Below are 15,463 nucleotides of genomic sequence, written 5' to 3'. Positions count from 1 at the left end.
AGAAGCCTTCAAAATAAGGGATCAGCAGCCAAAATAAGGGATTTTCCAAGCACAGGTATGTTCAACTTCTGAGCCCCTCCGAGCCAAAGGCAGAAAGCCCAGCCAGCAGCCAAATGAAGCCTCAAGCGGTGGTTCCCACAGCGCAGCAACCCGACAAAGGGGATGCAGCAAGGAAAACCACCTTCACCTATCCGCTGGGAAGCCCTGAGCAAAGGCGAGTCCCCAGGCAATGTGGCCGATTTGATCGGCACAAGGCATGCAAGCTCCACCCCCCAGTCGTTCTTAGCAGGGGCGCCGACTTATAAAAAATATTGGGGTGGCGGGGGCCCATACCGACTTATAAAAAATATTGGGGGGGCCCAAGACCTCCAAACCGCTGCTGCTGGGGGAACGAAAGGGGCGAGCCCCGGGCTGCCCCGACCTTAAGTGAACCTGTGAGCGCCCGCCCTTTGCGGCAGCCGATTGGCTGCCGCCGTGGGCGGTGAATATTAATGAGCTAGGGGGAATCCCCTCTTCTCGCGGGGCTGACGCCAGCCCCGCGAGATTGTTGATGGGTCGAGAGCCCGCAACCCCACCCCCTCTCTAGATCGGGAGTGGCTTTGTTTTACCTCATTACTGAATGTATTTTAAAAGGTAACTATCGTCAAACAAGGAAAATAAAAAATACCAACATAATTTTGTGATTTTACAAAGCATAATATAACTAATAATTTTCTTAAATTTTTGAGGGGGTTCGGGCCTCCTCAGGCCCCATGGAGTCGGCGCCTATGGTTCTTAGACTCCTTATTGGGTGAGCAACACAGCCAAGCAACACAGTTGGAGCCTCCCTCCTCCCTGGCCAGCAGGGAGGGAGGGAGAGAAGCTGCTTCCTTAGAAACCCAGGAAATTTAAGGGACATCATCAGTAAGGGACAGCAGCGGGACACAGCGCTGGGATAAGGAACTTTCCCACCAAATAAGGGACAGTTGACAGTTATGTTGCTGTCATGGACTTGTTGGACACAGAGGAATGTTGAGAAGAACCAGTCAGGGAACCCCCAAGGGAAGAAGGCTCAGAGCCCGGGGAGAGGTGGTGGGACCATGATGAGTGGTCAGCGGGAGAAGATTAGGAAGAGGCGGTGTCGGACACTGAGGAGGTAACAGGGATTGGTGAGCTGGGAGAGTCTGTGGCAGAGAGAAGCCCAGAATCAGAGGCAGAAACTGAAGCAGGAGAGGAGGAAGGCAGAGAGGCAGAGATGAGTCTGGCTGGGGAAGAGGCACAGGTGTCTCCCCATCCTGCTGCAACAAACTCCCCTCCCCACTGGTCTCCCAGACCCAGGAGAGGCATGAAAAGAGCAGAGGAGAGATTGGTGACTTGCAGGCGCAGTCTCTGATTGCTTCTTGGAGGGCAAGACCTACCGGAGTCCTGACACTCCTGTTTTTGCTAATAAAGGGTTGACTCTAACTTGCCTGGTGTGATTTACTGCTGGCTTGCTTATGACAGTGGCTTAGAAGGGCAACCCTCCGGCTGTAAAATGTTCCCCATCCCTGATGTAGAGGATGGTGACTTACATGGGAATCAGAATTCTATCCCCTGCCCCCAGTTATACACCTGCAGGAAAGCTCTCTGCTTCATCCTCTGCATTATAACAAATTGTACCTGAAGGCTGCAGTAGAAAAACGGTGAATCCTGAGGCGCTTAAGCTCTTGACGGAGACAGTGATTTCTGTGAGGGTCTCATCCACAGGGAAAGAGAGCTGAGATCCATCCAATTGCTTATGGGCCACCGTAACCGGGGCGGCATTCAGAGACAGCTCCATGATGCCCAAGACCCGGCTGAGTTCACCTTTGGTGGTCTTCACATAGAAGCCTCCGGAATATGCAGCTAGTTGTTCATAGATGTTAGCATAACTTCTCCCGGAAGCCTCTTCAGCAGCACCTGAAGAGAGGAAGGATGGAGTTTTGTCTTGAAACCTGGTCTCCTCCCTTTCTCTGTTCACAACAGTGTGGGAATGTTCAGGGATGCAGGAGAGGATATATTGTTTGATTATAGCTTTTCCAACTTGTGTAAACAAGTTCACAATTTACCAGAGTAACATTCCCCTTTTTAAACTCACAGCGGATGCGTTTGCTCAGGCTCGCTAAAGCCTCTATAATAACTGTTCTGGTATTTCCCCCTTATTCCCTCAAAAAAGATAAGACGTGACACAGTCTCCTGTAAAAGTATAAAAAGAGTTTACTCACTCACATTCTGTTCACAATCAGATCCCAGAAGGCAGACTTATCTTAGAAAAGTAACATATACCTGGAAACTATCTCATAAGGAGACAGTTCCTTTGTTCTCTCTTGGCTGGAGGCCAAGAGAGCATCTTTGGCTAAGCAGATGTTGCTTCTTCAATGCATGTAGTCAAAGAGAGATAGATGGCTGCCCTGCCCTGTGCTTTTGTCGTTACCTGCACAGGTGAGGCCATGCCCACCTCTAGTCACATGCAGAGGAAGTCTGTCCCAGCCCAGAAGGAAACGGGAAGTTTACCTGCTGGCTGGACAAACATTCCTCCCCATGTGTAAACATGTTCACTCTAGGAATGTTGTACTTGACTGATCTTGTGTTTCACATCCCACAAGCAGGAAAGGCAAACCACAGCTTTTGGCAGCAGTTGCTTATAATAATTACACAATATAAGATGGGTCTGGTTCTGAATGATCTCTCAAAGGTCCTGCCCAAATTTTGTGACACTGGTTGTAGAAAGAGGCCGCTAAAGAAAGTCAAACCAACTGGACCTCGACTTATTGTCACAGTTGCTATGTACTGCCTCCATTGTTGGAGGCAATATGCTTCTGAATGCCAGCTGCTGGGAATCACAAAAGGTAATAAAGGTACTGTTGCTTGTGTGCTTCCCATAGGCATCTGGTTGGTCAGTGTGAGAGCAGGATGCTACCCTAGATGGGCCATCTGCATCACCCGGCAGCACAGCTCTTGTGTCCTCATGAGCCCGGCAGATTCTCCTTGGCTGCAAGGATGGGCTTTTGCACAACTGAAAAGATGGCCAGGTTCAGGAGATCTGTTGTCACCGGAGCAAATAGTTGGGGATCCATTTGGAAGGGGGCAGGCTTTCCTTTCCTTTGCCCTCCCATGTGGGAGGGGATATCAATGAGATGTCTGTGTGGGCACAAAAAAGGGCAACAGACAAGGATTCCTGGCACTGAGTCTGGAGAGAGACGTAAGACTTCATTTGTAGCACCCTAGAAATGGGATAAATGCAAGAAAACAAAGTGGCTGTCCAACGAAGCCGTATAGTTAAAGCTATGGTTTTCCCAGTAGTGATGTATGGAAGGGAGAGCTGGACCATCAAGAAGGCTGATCGCCAAAGAATGGATGCTTTTGAATTCTGGTGCTGGAGGAGACTCTTGAGAGTCCCATGGACTGCAAGAAGATCAAACCTATCCATTCTGAAGGAAATCAGCCCTGAGTGCTCACTGGAAGGACAGATCCTGAAGATGAAACTCCAATATTGGGCCACCTCATGAGAAGAGAAGACTCCCTGGAAAAGACCCTCATGTTGGGAAAGATGGAGGGCACAAGGAGAAGGGGATGACAGAGGACGAGATGGTTGGACAGTGTTCTCTAATCTACCAACATGAGTTTGACCAAACTGTGGGAGGCAGTAGAAGACAGGAGTGCCTGGCATGCTCTGGTCCATAGGATCATGAAGAGTAGGACATGACTAAATGACTAAACAACAAAAGAAATGGGATGCAGGTGGCACTGTGGTCTAAACCAGAGCCTAGGACTTGCCGATCAGAAAGTCGGCAGTTCGAATCCCTGCGACGGGGTGAGTTCCCATTGCTCGGTCCCTGCTCCTGCCAAACTAGCAGTTGAAAGCATGCAGTGCAAGTAGATAAATAGGTACTGCTCTGGCGGGAAGGTAAACAGCGTTTCCATGCGCTGTTCTCGTTCGCCAGAAGCGGCTTAGTCATGCTGGCCACATGACCCGGAAGCTCCCTCGGCCAATAAAGCGAGATGAGCGCCGCAACCCCAGAGTCGGTCACGACTGGACCTAATGTTCAGGGATCCCTTTACCTTTACTAGAAACCTAATGGGAGAGCAGGATCTGTTGTTATGTGGATGCAGTGAACCTTTGCATTCTAAGCTCAGCCTGCATATATGTGTAAAGAAGCAAACAAACCACACAAACAATTCCAATTAGCCTCATTCAAAGGAAACCAATCCAGGGTATGCTGTGGAACTCCTTAAATCTCAGCGTTCAGATTGCATTGTGCATGAGCATGACACTATATATCAGTCACTTCATGCAATAATCCTCTAGATGGCGGCCAATGCAACAAAAAACAAGAAAATTTAAAAACACATCCAGGCTCATTTCCAGACAACTTGGGATGCTCCCACATTCCTTACAGCAAGCAGTCTATTATTATTATTATTATTTGGCACCATAGCATCAAATCCACTTAAGATTCTGAACTAGCAGGCATCCCTCCCACCCAAAAAAAGCAAAAAAAAAAAAAAAGCAGAAAAAAAAGCAGGCATATGGAAGTGGTCCAAGATACAAACAAACCATAATGATAAACCAGGCAACAACAATGACAGAAACAATTGGCAGCTCTGGCACAATACAGTGGTTCATTGGTTCTTGAATGTGTAATCTGTTCCAGAAGTCCGTTTGACTTCCCAAACATTCAAAAACCAAGGTGTGGCTTCCGATTGGCACAGGTGCCCCTGAAACACGAGCCGACAACCACACTGGATGTTTGGCTTCTGAAAAATGTTTGCAAACCAGAGCACTTACTTCCAGGCTTCTGGTGTTCGGAAGGCAATTTGTTCATCAGCTAGGCCGTTCGAGAACCAAGGTTCCACTGTGAAATATACTCAGAGTCGAATGTCAACTCAGTACATAACACACTGTATTGCAAAAGGACCAGAAAACAAAACAGAACATGCATGCTTTGCATGCAAAAAGCCTAAAATTCAGTCCCTGGGATGTCTAGGCAGGGCTCCTCTGGAAGTCCTAGAAGGCTGCTCTCAGTCAGTGAAGACACACCTGAGCCAGGTGGACCAGTGACCTGACTCTGCATAAGGCTGCTTCCACATATTCTATATATGAAGCCCTGACTCACTTGGAGGACATGCTAAAATTTTCGTTCCTCCAGCTCACTCTGGTTGATCTAGCATGGCTGGGAAAACTGTGGCCCTCCAGATGTTGCTGGTCTGCAGCTCCCATCAATCCTGATCATTGTCCCTGCTGGCTGAAGCTGCTAGGAGCTGGAGTCAAGCAAGATCTGCAGGGCCACAGCTTCCCCGCGATAGAAAAAAAGAACAACATCTTCAACATGCCCCTGCCTTATCCATGCTTCATATATTACGGAGGCAACATGGGACTGGATCACACAGATAGTCTTGTATTGAACAAATTTCCCCATAGCCATTACAGACCAGGAATTCCATGCAGGCAAGTCAGTGGGAAGATGAAGAAGAGGCAGATCTCTCCAGTCCTCTTCCACCTGCCCACTTGGTTTCAGTGCTGGCTACAAAGGAAGAGAAAAACACCCCTCCTGTTCTGCCCTTTCACCAGCCTATCTGGGATGAGCACCCCCCCCTTTAAAGAGTAGTAACTTTGGGTTAAACCACAGAGCCTAGGGCTTGCTGATCAGAAGGTCAGCGGTTCGAATCCCCGTGACGGGGTGAGTTCCCATTGCTCGGTCCCTGCTCCTGCCAACCTAGCAGTTCGAAAGCACGTCAAAGTGCAAGTAGATAAATAGGTACCGCTCTGGCGGGAAGGTAAACAGCGCTTCCATGCGCTACTCTGGTTCGCCAGAAGCGGCTTAGTCATGCTGGCCACATGACCTGGAAGCTGTATGCCGGCTCCCTCAGCCAATAAAGTGAGATGAGCGCTGCAACCCCAGAGTCGGTCACGATTGGACCTAATGGTCAGGGTTCCCTTTACCTAACTTTTGTGGGCTGATCACAAAGGAGTGGTCCTCACTTCACTAACATGGCTGTTGGGCCACAGGCCACCTCATTTTCTCCCCCATTTTCTGTTCATATTGTGGATATTTCACCCCTCCCATTGTGAGAACCTCATGATGTTTTCAGAAGGCAGGGGGAGGAATCTGCTCATTGCTTCTTCTGCTCCAGCCTGACTCTGTGGGAGTCTGAGTGTTATTTGTGTAGAGATAAGATGGCTGCATAAGGAACTGTAACACTCATGCAGTCTAGAAGTCTCTGTTAGTCTTTAGTTTATTTTGGTTTGCAGTAGCTGTAATAGAATAAAGACTTTATGCTTCAGAGCTGTCGTTCGTGTAGTTCATACTCTGCTGTGCTCTGCTGACTTTGGTACTGAGTTTGGTGCTCACAGCTCTGAGTTGTGAGTCCACAGCACTTAGACCTGCTCTCCTGCAGTGGAATGTTTCTGGAAGTGCCTTCCCAGCTCACCTGGCCCAGTTCGGGTAGAAGAGCTTGAGCCCAGTCATTGGCACTGGCTCAAAGGCGAAGCTGACACATATTACTTGCCAGGATTTACGTACCTCTGCGTTTCCGGCTGGAACAATAACCCGTGAGAGCAAAGTTCACCACAGACTTAGAGGAATCAATCAGGACGGTGACTTTATCTTTCAGGTATTCGTCTTTAGCTCCAGCATCAGTAAAGATGAAGATCTCAGACCTGGAGATGATGAAAAGGGATCTTATGGAAGAGGATTGAACAAGCTAACAGTATGCTGTACAGGGAGGCGAGCAATTTGTGGGATAAGCCGCCTCACCTACTGACCTACATAAGCACCTTTGGGACCGCCTCTCCTGGTATGCCCCACGGAGGACCTTAAGGTCCATATATAGCAACACCCTAGAGGTCCTGGGCCCTAAGGAAGTTAGATTAGCCTCAACCAGAGCAGGGCCTTCTCAACACTGGCTCCGGCCTGGTGGAACTCTCTGCCTCATGAGACCAGGGCCCTGCGGGATCTGATTTCTTTCCACAGGGCCTGTAAGACAGAGTTGTTCCACCTGGCCTTTGGCTTAGAATCAGTTTGATTCCCTCCCCCTCTTTTTCCTTTCTCCTTCTGTGAAGAGGCTGCATCCTAATGTTTTAATGTTGTACCTTAATCTTTTAAATTGTATTTTATTCAACTTGTTTTTATTATTGGTTGTTAGCCGCCCTGAGCCTGGTCTTGGCTGGGGAGGGCGGGGTATAAATAAATTATTATTATTATTATTATTATTATTATTATTATTATTATTATTATTATTATTATACAACCAACATGCTGAAGTCTAATAAATGTATGAAGGGGTTAAGACCATAGTGTAAGCTGCCCTGCCAGGCTTATCTAGGCCATTCCTCCTAACCTTGGGAGAAACGGTTATCAAGCCTTGGTTCTTCCTATTCCACCATGTGAATACTACCAGTACGGAGGTCTAAGCTGGATGCCTCAAGCTGGACTACTGTAATACGCTCTATGTGGGGCTACCTTTGAAGGTGACCTGGAAACTACAACTAATCCAGAATGCGGAAGATAGACTGGTGACGGGGAGTGGCCACTGAGACCATATAACACCAGTCCTGAAAGACCTACATTGGCTCCCAGTATGTTTCCGAGCACAATTCAAAGTGTTGGTGCTGAACTTTAAAGCCCTAAACGGCCTCGGCCCAGTATACCTGAAGGAGCGTTTCCACCCCCATCGTTCAGCCCAGACACTGAGGTCCAGTTCTGAGGGCCTTCTGGCAGTTCCCTCCCTGCGAGAAGTGAGGTTACAGGGAACCAGGCAGAGGGCTTTCTTGGTAGTGGCGCCCGCCCTGTGGAACGCCCTCCCATCAGATATCAAAGAGAACAACTACCAGACTTTCAGAAGACACCTGAAGGCAGCCCTGTTTATGGAAGTTTTTAATGCTTAATGTTTTACTGTGTTTTTAATATTCTGTTGGGAGCCGCCCAGAGTGGGTGGGGTATAATAATAATAATAATAATAATAATAATAATAATAATAATAATTATACCATGTGGCTTAATCAAGCCATCAGTGTTTCTGTACAAATAATTCAGAAACATTTACCACTTTGGAACCTAAGTTTGGAAAGAAAGAAAGAAATCCAAGGGATAAGAGATTTAAGAGAGCACAAGACTTCTGGGTACTCAAGCCAAGGTGGTAGTAGGACTGGAGGAACAAGGGTAACAAGAAGATTTGTTTCGGGAATAAGGGAAGGAAGGGCAGACCGTGGCAAGCTGTGCTCCAAAGCCAACTTCAGACCGCTTAGTGCCAACTCTGGGCAGTCACCACCGCCATCAGCTTTGAGCTTAGAGATGAAGGACCTAAACTCATCCACGTCATGAGTCTCTTGGACTGGGCCAACACCTGCAGGGATACATATGAGAGGGACTGAGTTGTGAAGACATGAACCGAACGCTGCAGATACATACATACCGCAAGCCAGGGGTAGCCAATATTACACCCTCCACGTTGGACTACAATTCCCACCAGCCCTGACCATCTGCTGTGCTGGCTAGGACTGATGGGAGTTGTAGTCTAACAATATCTGGAGAGCACCACGTTGGCTATCCCTACTCTCTAGTATTTTATCTATTCAGCTCACTTTCTATCCTTCCCCTTTATGGGAGCATGGGGTCAATAACATTTTAATAACGAAACAAAATGCAGTGGACACTTGGGTTGTGAACGTGATCTGTGTGGGATGCACGTTCACAACCCGCGTCTGCATACGCGCGGGTTGTGATTCGGTGCTTCTGTGTATGCTCAAAGCGCGATTCAGCGCTTCTGCGCATGCACGACCACCAAATCCTGGAAGTAACCTGTTCCGGTACTTCTGGATTTTGGCGGTCCGTAACCCGAAAAAACACAACCTGAAGCAGCTGTAACTCAAGGTATGACTGTATACATTAAAAATACCTGTCACAATTATGGTGCAATTCACGGGCATATCAGTAGTGCTGCACCCCCTTCTATCTATGAACAGTGAGAGAAGCAAAAGCTGCAAGCAAGAAGCTTCGACTTCAGTTGTCCTGAAAAACCTCAATGCATTCAGGAAGTCTGCACTGGATAGCCTAAAGTTGGAGCTGCTATTATTATTATTATTATTATTATTATTATTATTAAAAAACAGTGCCACAAAACATTTGATCTGTACTGCTTTGTACCACTTTTGATTGCTGTCTTTCGATGTCATGGTTGTTTTTATAACACTTCTCATTGTTCCGTTCCCAAGCTGTCCTGAATTTTTTATTTATTTATAGAAGGGCAGCATATTAATTATTCAAATTTATCATTCCCTGGGCTCCTTCAAGACGACGTTTGGGATATAAATGCAGTCGCCGCCACCAGCTACGACCCTCCCCTTCTCGTTGCACTCCAACTCCCATCAGCACCCCAGCCACCAAGGGCTAATGGTGAGGGATGATGGGAGTTGTAGTCTCTGATAAAACCTGGAGGGCCACAGTTCCTGTGGGCCCTCACACACTGTTTGGGTTCACTGTGAAGAGTGAGCAAAAAGGATAGCAATTCCAGATCAAGCATAGCTGTCAACCGTCCCTTATTTGGTGGGAAAGTCCCTTATCCCAGTGCCATGTCCCGCTGCTGTCCCTTATTAATGATGTCCCTTAAATTTCCCGTGTTTCAAAGGAAGCAGCTCCTCTCCCTCCCTCCCTGCCGGCCAGGGAGGAGGGAGGCTCCAGCTGTGTTGCTTGGCTGTGTTGCTCACCCAATAAAGAGTCTAAGAACGACTGGGAGGTGGAGCTTGCATGCCTTGTGCCGATCAAATCGGCCGCGTTGCCTGGGGACTCGCCTTTGCTCAGCGCTTCCCAGCAGAGAGGTGACGATGGTTTTCCTTGCTGCATCCCCTTTGCCGGGTTGCTGTGCTGTGGGAACCACCGCCTGAGGCTTCGTTTGGCTACTGGCTGGGCTTTCTGCCTTTGGCTCAGAGGGGCTCAGAAGTTGAACATACCTGTGCTCTGAAAATCCCTTATTTTGGCTGCTGATCCCTTATTTTCAAGGCTGCTGGTCCCTTATTTTCAAATCTGTAAGTTGATAGCTATGAGACCAAGTGGACTCATTTGGGAGAAATCAACTCTTTTGCTTTGCATCCTCACCTGGATCATTGAACGGAACAAGAATGTAGTTAAAGGGTGCATCTGGGGAGCTGGAATACTTTCGGATGAGCTCAATGCAGGTGGTTTGGGCCTGTTTTATGTCATCTGACATGCTGCCGGTTGTGTCTATTACAAAGGTGAGTGAATAGCCTTCCAGGCTGAAAAACTTCTTAAAGGTATCGCTGCCCACCTTGTCCAGGAGGCCGTACCCTAGTGAAATGCAGAGTAAAAACAGGTTAGGTCTAGAGCTGGTTTTCAACATCGTGATATATCGGCAGCAAAATATCTGAAATAAGGATGGAGCTATGTTAAGAGGCATTCGCTATTTTTTGTATAGCGCGCACACACAAACACAGTAGGGCTGGGCAAGGTATGGATGCATTGTCAAAAATCGGTTTGAAGTCCAGATCATGGTTTCATAATATTCAACATGGTGATATATTGCAATCACAATGTTTGTGTGTGCTATGTAAAAACACACACACTACAATGTGGCCGTGAGGCCAGTCACCACTTCCCTCATGATTCCTTCTGTCCCTTGTTCCTCTGTACTATAAAAGAACAGTTGTAACAATATGTTAAAGGTAAGTAAAAATGTTTAGGGACACGGGTGGCGCTGTGGGTTAAACCACAGAGCCTAGGACTTGCCGATCGGAAGGTTGGTGGCTGGAATCCCAGCGACAGGGTAGGCTCCCATTGCTCAGTCCCTACTCCTGCCAACCTAGCAGTTCGATAGCATGTCAAAGTGCAAGTGGATAAATAGGTACTGCTCCTGAGGAAAGGTAAATGGTGTTTCCGTGCACTGCTCTGCTTTCGACAGAAGCGGCTTAGTCATGCTAGCCACATGACCCGGAAAAACTGTCTGCTGACAAACGTCGGCTCCCTCGGCCAGTAAAGCGAGATGAGCGCCGCAACCCCAGAGTTGTTCATGACTGGACTTAACTGTCAGGCGTCCTTTACCTTTACCTTTTTAAAACATGTATCAGTTGAAACCCCTAAGTAGTAGCAGTTGCCAGGACATTACAGTCATGCCTCGGCATCCGAACGCCTTGGGAGTCGAACGTTCTGACTCCCGAACAATCAGAAACCGGAAGTGAGTGTTCTGATTTTCGAATGTTCTTTTGGAAGCCAAACGTCCAACGGGGCTTCTGTGGCTTCCGATTGGCTGCAGGAGCTTCCTACAGCCAATCAGAAGCCGCGCTTTGGAAGTCGAACTGACTTCCGGAATGGATTCTGTTTGACTTTCGTGATACGTCTGTACGCTGTTCACCTCTATGTAAGTTACACCCTTATTTCGGACATCATGATGTTTGTTCACCTTTTAATCATTGCTAACCATGGTTTAACGGGGTGAGCTCTGTTAGCAGTTCGAAAGCACATCAAAGTGCAAGTAGATAAATAGATACTGCTCCGGCAGGAAGGTAAACGGCATTTCCGTGCGCTGCTCTAGTTCGCCAGAAGCGGCTTAGTCATGCTGGCCCCATGACCTGGAAGCTGTACGCCGGCTCCCTTGGCCAATAAAGCAAGATGAGCGCCACAACCCCAGAGTCGGCCAAGACTGGACCTAATGGTCAGGGGTCCCTTTACCTTTATCTTTAACCATAGTTTAAGGTGGCATACAAAAGGGGCCCATACACCTTAAAAAAATCCGACCCAGGATAAAATCCCTAAAGCATAAAAACAAGGGCAACACATAAGGACAGAAACAAAACACAACACCTGAAGAAAAGAACCACCAAAAACCACAGGAGCTAAAACCACCAACCATGCTACAAGGACTAAAATAAAAGCAAGATCATAAGTGGCCTGGAAGATAGAAAAAAGTATGAGCTTTGTGCTGAAAAGACAACAATGTGGGCACCGGCGTAGGAAGAGGGGGGCAAGGAGAGCGCACCGCCCCTGACAGCGCGATCCTGGTGGGGTGCCATCATGGCTGCCCCCCACCCGCACTGGGTGCCATGCCCCTGCGGGTGGCACAACGCCATGCCCCCAGGGTGTGCGCCAGCCACGACCCCGACTGCTCTCCGCTCCCTGGTGCTTGAACTCTGCCACTCAATGTGGGTGTCCCTATGGTTTTGACTGTGAACCATACCATCTCCTACAAAGAAGTCCCTTGTGGCTTGTATGGCTAGTTCGGCTGCTTGTTGATGCAGCTGATGATGTGGGGAGAGGCGGGGGTCATTTGTCTCCTTGTTGATCCCCCCCGTGGGAGAGAAATATTGCAGCGGATCGTTTCTTCCACCATGTCCACATTTGCCTACAAAGACAATACAGGAAATAATAATAAGCTGGACTGGATCAGAGCAATGTTGCATCTATGTACGTCAGGCATATATATAATTTTTATAATACTTATAATATTTTTAAAATATTTTATATTATTTTATTGTATTACATTAAGTTTATACATATACAGTGGTACCTCGGGTTACATACGCTTCAGGTTACATACGCTTCAGGTTACAGACTCCACTAACCCAGAAATAGTACCTCGGGTTAAGAACTTTGCTTCAGGATGAGAACAGAAATCGTGCTCCGGTGGTGCGGTGGCAGCAGGAGGCCCCATTAGCTAAAGTGGTGCTTCAGGTTAAGAACAGTTTCAGGTTAAGAACGGACCTCCGGAACGAATTAAGTTCTTAACCCGAAGTACCACTGTGTGTGTGTGTATATATATATACACATAATGATAATACAATAAAAACAAATCCGCAATAAATCTTTAAAATCCAAACAAATATAAAATGCAAATATAAGACCACTAAAATATGTCTCTGTATGTTGATACTATTAATGGATAAGTTGGAATTTTAATCTGTTTTTTATTATCAATTCAGGTAGGTAGCCATGTTGCTCTGATGCAGACAAAATAAATAAATAAAAAATAAAAAGTTGACCAGTAGCACCTTAGAGACCAACTAAGTTTGTTCTGGGTATTGTGCATGCACACTTCTTCAGATACCAAAGAAATGTGCATGCACATGAAAGCTTATACCCAGAACAAACTTAGTTGGTCTCTAAGATGCTACTGGACAATTTTTTTAAATTTTATTATCAAGTTTCTGTAAATTTGTGGCTCTTCTTAGAAATGACCACCCTAACCTAACATAATATGATACAATATAAATCACAACTATAACCCCTCCCCCAACCACCATATCACGGAGGCTAAAGTAATCTGGAATTTGCCCGTCTGGTTTCCAGTACAGTACTAGAGCTATCGCTCTATGCGGAGCTGCCCTTGAAGCTGTCCCAGAAACTCCAGCAGGTGCCGAATGCTGCAGCAAGGCTCCTCACAGGGTCTCTGCCATGGGAGCATATTCACCCAGTGCTTTTCCAGTTGCACTGGCTACCGGTGGAGTACAGGGTCAGATTTAAGGTGCTGGTCTTGACCTTTAAAGCCCTTCACGGCCTAGGACCCTCGTACCTACGGGACCACCTCTCTCGGTATGCCCCATGGAGAGCCTCAAGGTCCATAAATAGCAACACTCTAGTGGTCCCAGGCCCTAAGGAAGTTAGATTAGCTTCAACCAGGGCCAGGGCCTTTTCAACACTGGCTCCGGCCTGGGGGAACGCTCTGTCTCATGAGACCAGGGCCTTGCAGGATCTGATTTCTTTCCGCAGGGCCTGTAAAACAGAGTTGTTCCACCTGGCCTTTGGCTTGGAGCCAATTTGATTCCCTCCCCTCTTTTTTCTTTTCCTTTCTCCTCCTGCGATGAGGTTTCAACATTTTAATGTTGTATTTTAATTTTGTTTTTAATTGTATTCATTCAAGTTGTTTTTATTATTGATTGTTAGCTGCCCTGAGCCCAGCCTTGGCTGGGGAGGGCGGGGTATAAATAATAATAATAATAATAATAATAATAATCATCATCATCATCATCGTGCATGTGTTAAAATAAAGCAAAAATGGGGGACAACTGGCAACAAAACAAAATAAACTCCAGCAATGATCTCTGGCCTTACCTTTGGGTTTGGAAGTGCACTGTCCTGCTTTGTATCCACTTGTGAGCAGGTCATTCACCACAATGTTTCCATCACATGAGAACTGGCCTCTGCCAAGCAATGTGGAAGTTGGTAAATGTACTGTTTTTTGATTACCGGTAATTTATTTGAGAGGAGGGGAAGGCTGCTCAGCACTATGACCACTCACCCCAAACCACATTTGATATACTTTCTAAAGATTAATAAAATCATCATCATCATCCAACCAGACCAAGGGCTGTGCACTAGGATTCATTTTTCCAAATACTGTATTTTCTGGCGTATAAGACTACTTCTGGACTTTTTGGACGCGGGTGGTGTCCAAGGGTTTGCCGATCAGAAGGTCGGCGGTTTGAATCCCCACGACGGGGTGAGCTCCCGTTGCTCAGTCCCTGCTCCTGCCAACCTAGCAGTTCGAAAGCACGCCAAAGTGTAAATAGATAAATAGGTACCGCTCCAGTGGGAAGGTAAACGGCTTTTCCGTGCACTGCTCTGGTTTGCCAGAAGCGGCTTAGCCATGCTGGCCACATGACCTGGAAGCTGTACGCTGGCTCCCTCGACCAATAAAGCGGGATGAGCGCCGCAACCCCAGAGTCGGTCACGACTGGACCTAATGGTCAAGGGTCCTTTTACCCTTTACCTAAGACTACTTTTTAACACAGGAAATTCTTCTCAAAAGTCGGGGGTCGTCTTATACGCTGGCTACAGCAGCAGCTCCTGAAGCAACTCCCCACCAAAGGACAAAACGACAGCAAATTAAATCAGTGGACACCAAGCTCTCTAGATGAAGCAGAAATACGCTTGAAAATTGGCCCCAGAAGTGCCCCCAATCACCAGCAACAGAATGACCCTAACTGCTCCCGGTAGTAGACCACGTGGTCCAAAATGGTGGCCTCGCGTTGCCCCAGCAACTAGACACGTGGCCGCTGCCTCAGCCCAAGCAGCCCCCGCAGTAAAAGAAAAGGAATGGCTCATAACAAAGGCAGGGAACCAACAACAGCATTAAGCGCGCCCCTGGCCACTGGGAAGTGGAGCGGATTTCCGAGCCGGACTGGAGACTGGTTTTTTTTTAAAAAAATTTTATTTGGTGTGTGTTGGAAGAGGGGTAGTCTTATACGGCGAGTATATCCCAAACTCTATATTTTAACTGGAAAAGTTGGGGGTCGTCTTATACGCCCAGTCGTCCTATACGCCGGAAAATACGGTACTAAATAGTTGAGAGAAGGTATATGCCAGTGTTTTTGGCAGGGATGGGGAACTTGTGATCCTTAGATTTTGTTGGATTAAACTCCTATCATTCTTGATCACTGGCCTTGCTGCCTGGGGCTGGCAGGAGTTGGAGTCTTAATAGCAGATAAAAAATTTCAGGAAGTATTGAAGCCATGGGGGGG

General features: G+C 47.3%; 2 protein-coding genes across 2 annotated transcripts in view; both read right to left on the bottom strand.

The window, feature by feature from the left end:
* Positions 1 to 15,463, bottom strand: part of LOC310837988 (E3 ubiquitin-protein ligase TRIM11-like) — a 1,016,249-nt gene that overhangs the window by 364,822 nt on the left and 635,964 nt on the right. The window lies entirely within an intron of this gene.
* The window catches only part of LOC310837243 (von Willebrand factor A domain-containing protein 7-like), a 39,397-nt gene that overhangs the window by 13,341 nt on the left and 10,593 nt on the right, over positions 1 to 15,463 (bottom strand). The window contains exons 5-10 of the mRNA XM_083723458.1: positions 14,055 to 14,143; positions 12,184 to 12,348; positions 10,092 to 10,301; positions 8,205 to 8,343; positions 6,522 to 6,658; positions 1,639 to 1,917 (exon numbers count right to left, since the gene is read on the bottom strand). Of these exons, the coding sequence (XP_083579584.1) occupies positions 1,639 to 1,917; positions 6,522 to 6,658; positions 8,205 to 8,343; positions 10,092 to 10,301; positions 12,184 to 12,348; positions 14,055 to 14,143 (1,019 nt within the window). The remainder of the gene's footprint in view (positions 1 to 1,638; positions 1,918 to 6,521; positions 6,659 to 8,204; positions 8,344 to 10,091; positions 10,302 to 12,183; positions 12,349 to 14,054; positions 14,144 to 15,463) is intronic.

The sequence above is a fragment of the Podarcis gaigeae genome (genome assembly GCF_964106915.1).
Source record: "Podarcis gaigeae genome assembly, chromosome: 2".
NCBI classification, from domain to species: Eukaryota; Metazoa; Chordata; class Lepidosauria; order Squamata; family Lacertidae; genus Podarcis; species Podarcis gaigeae.
This window is presented reverse-complemented; position numbering and strand designations above follow the sequence as displayed.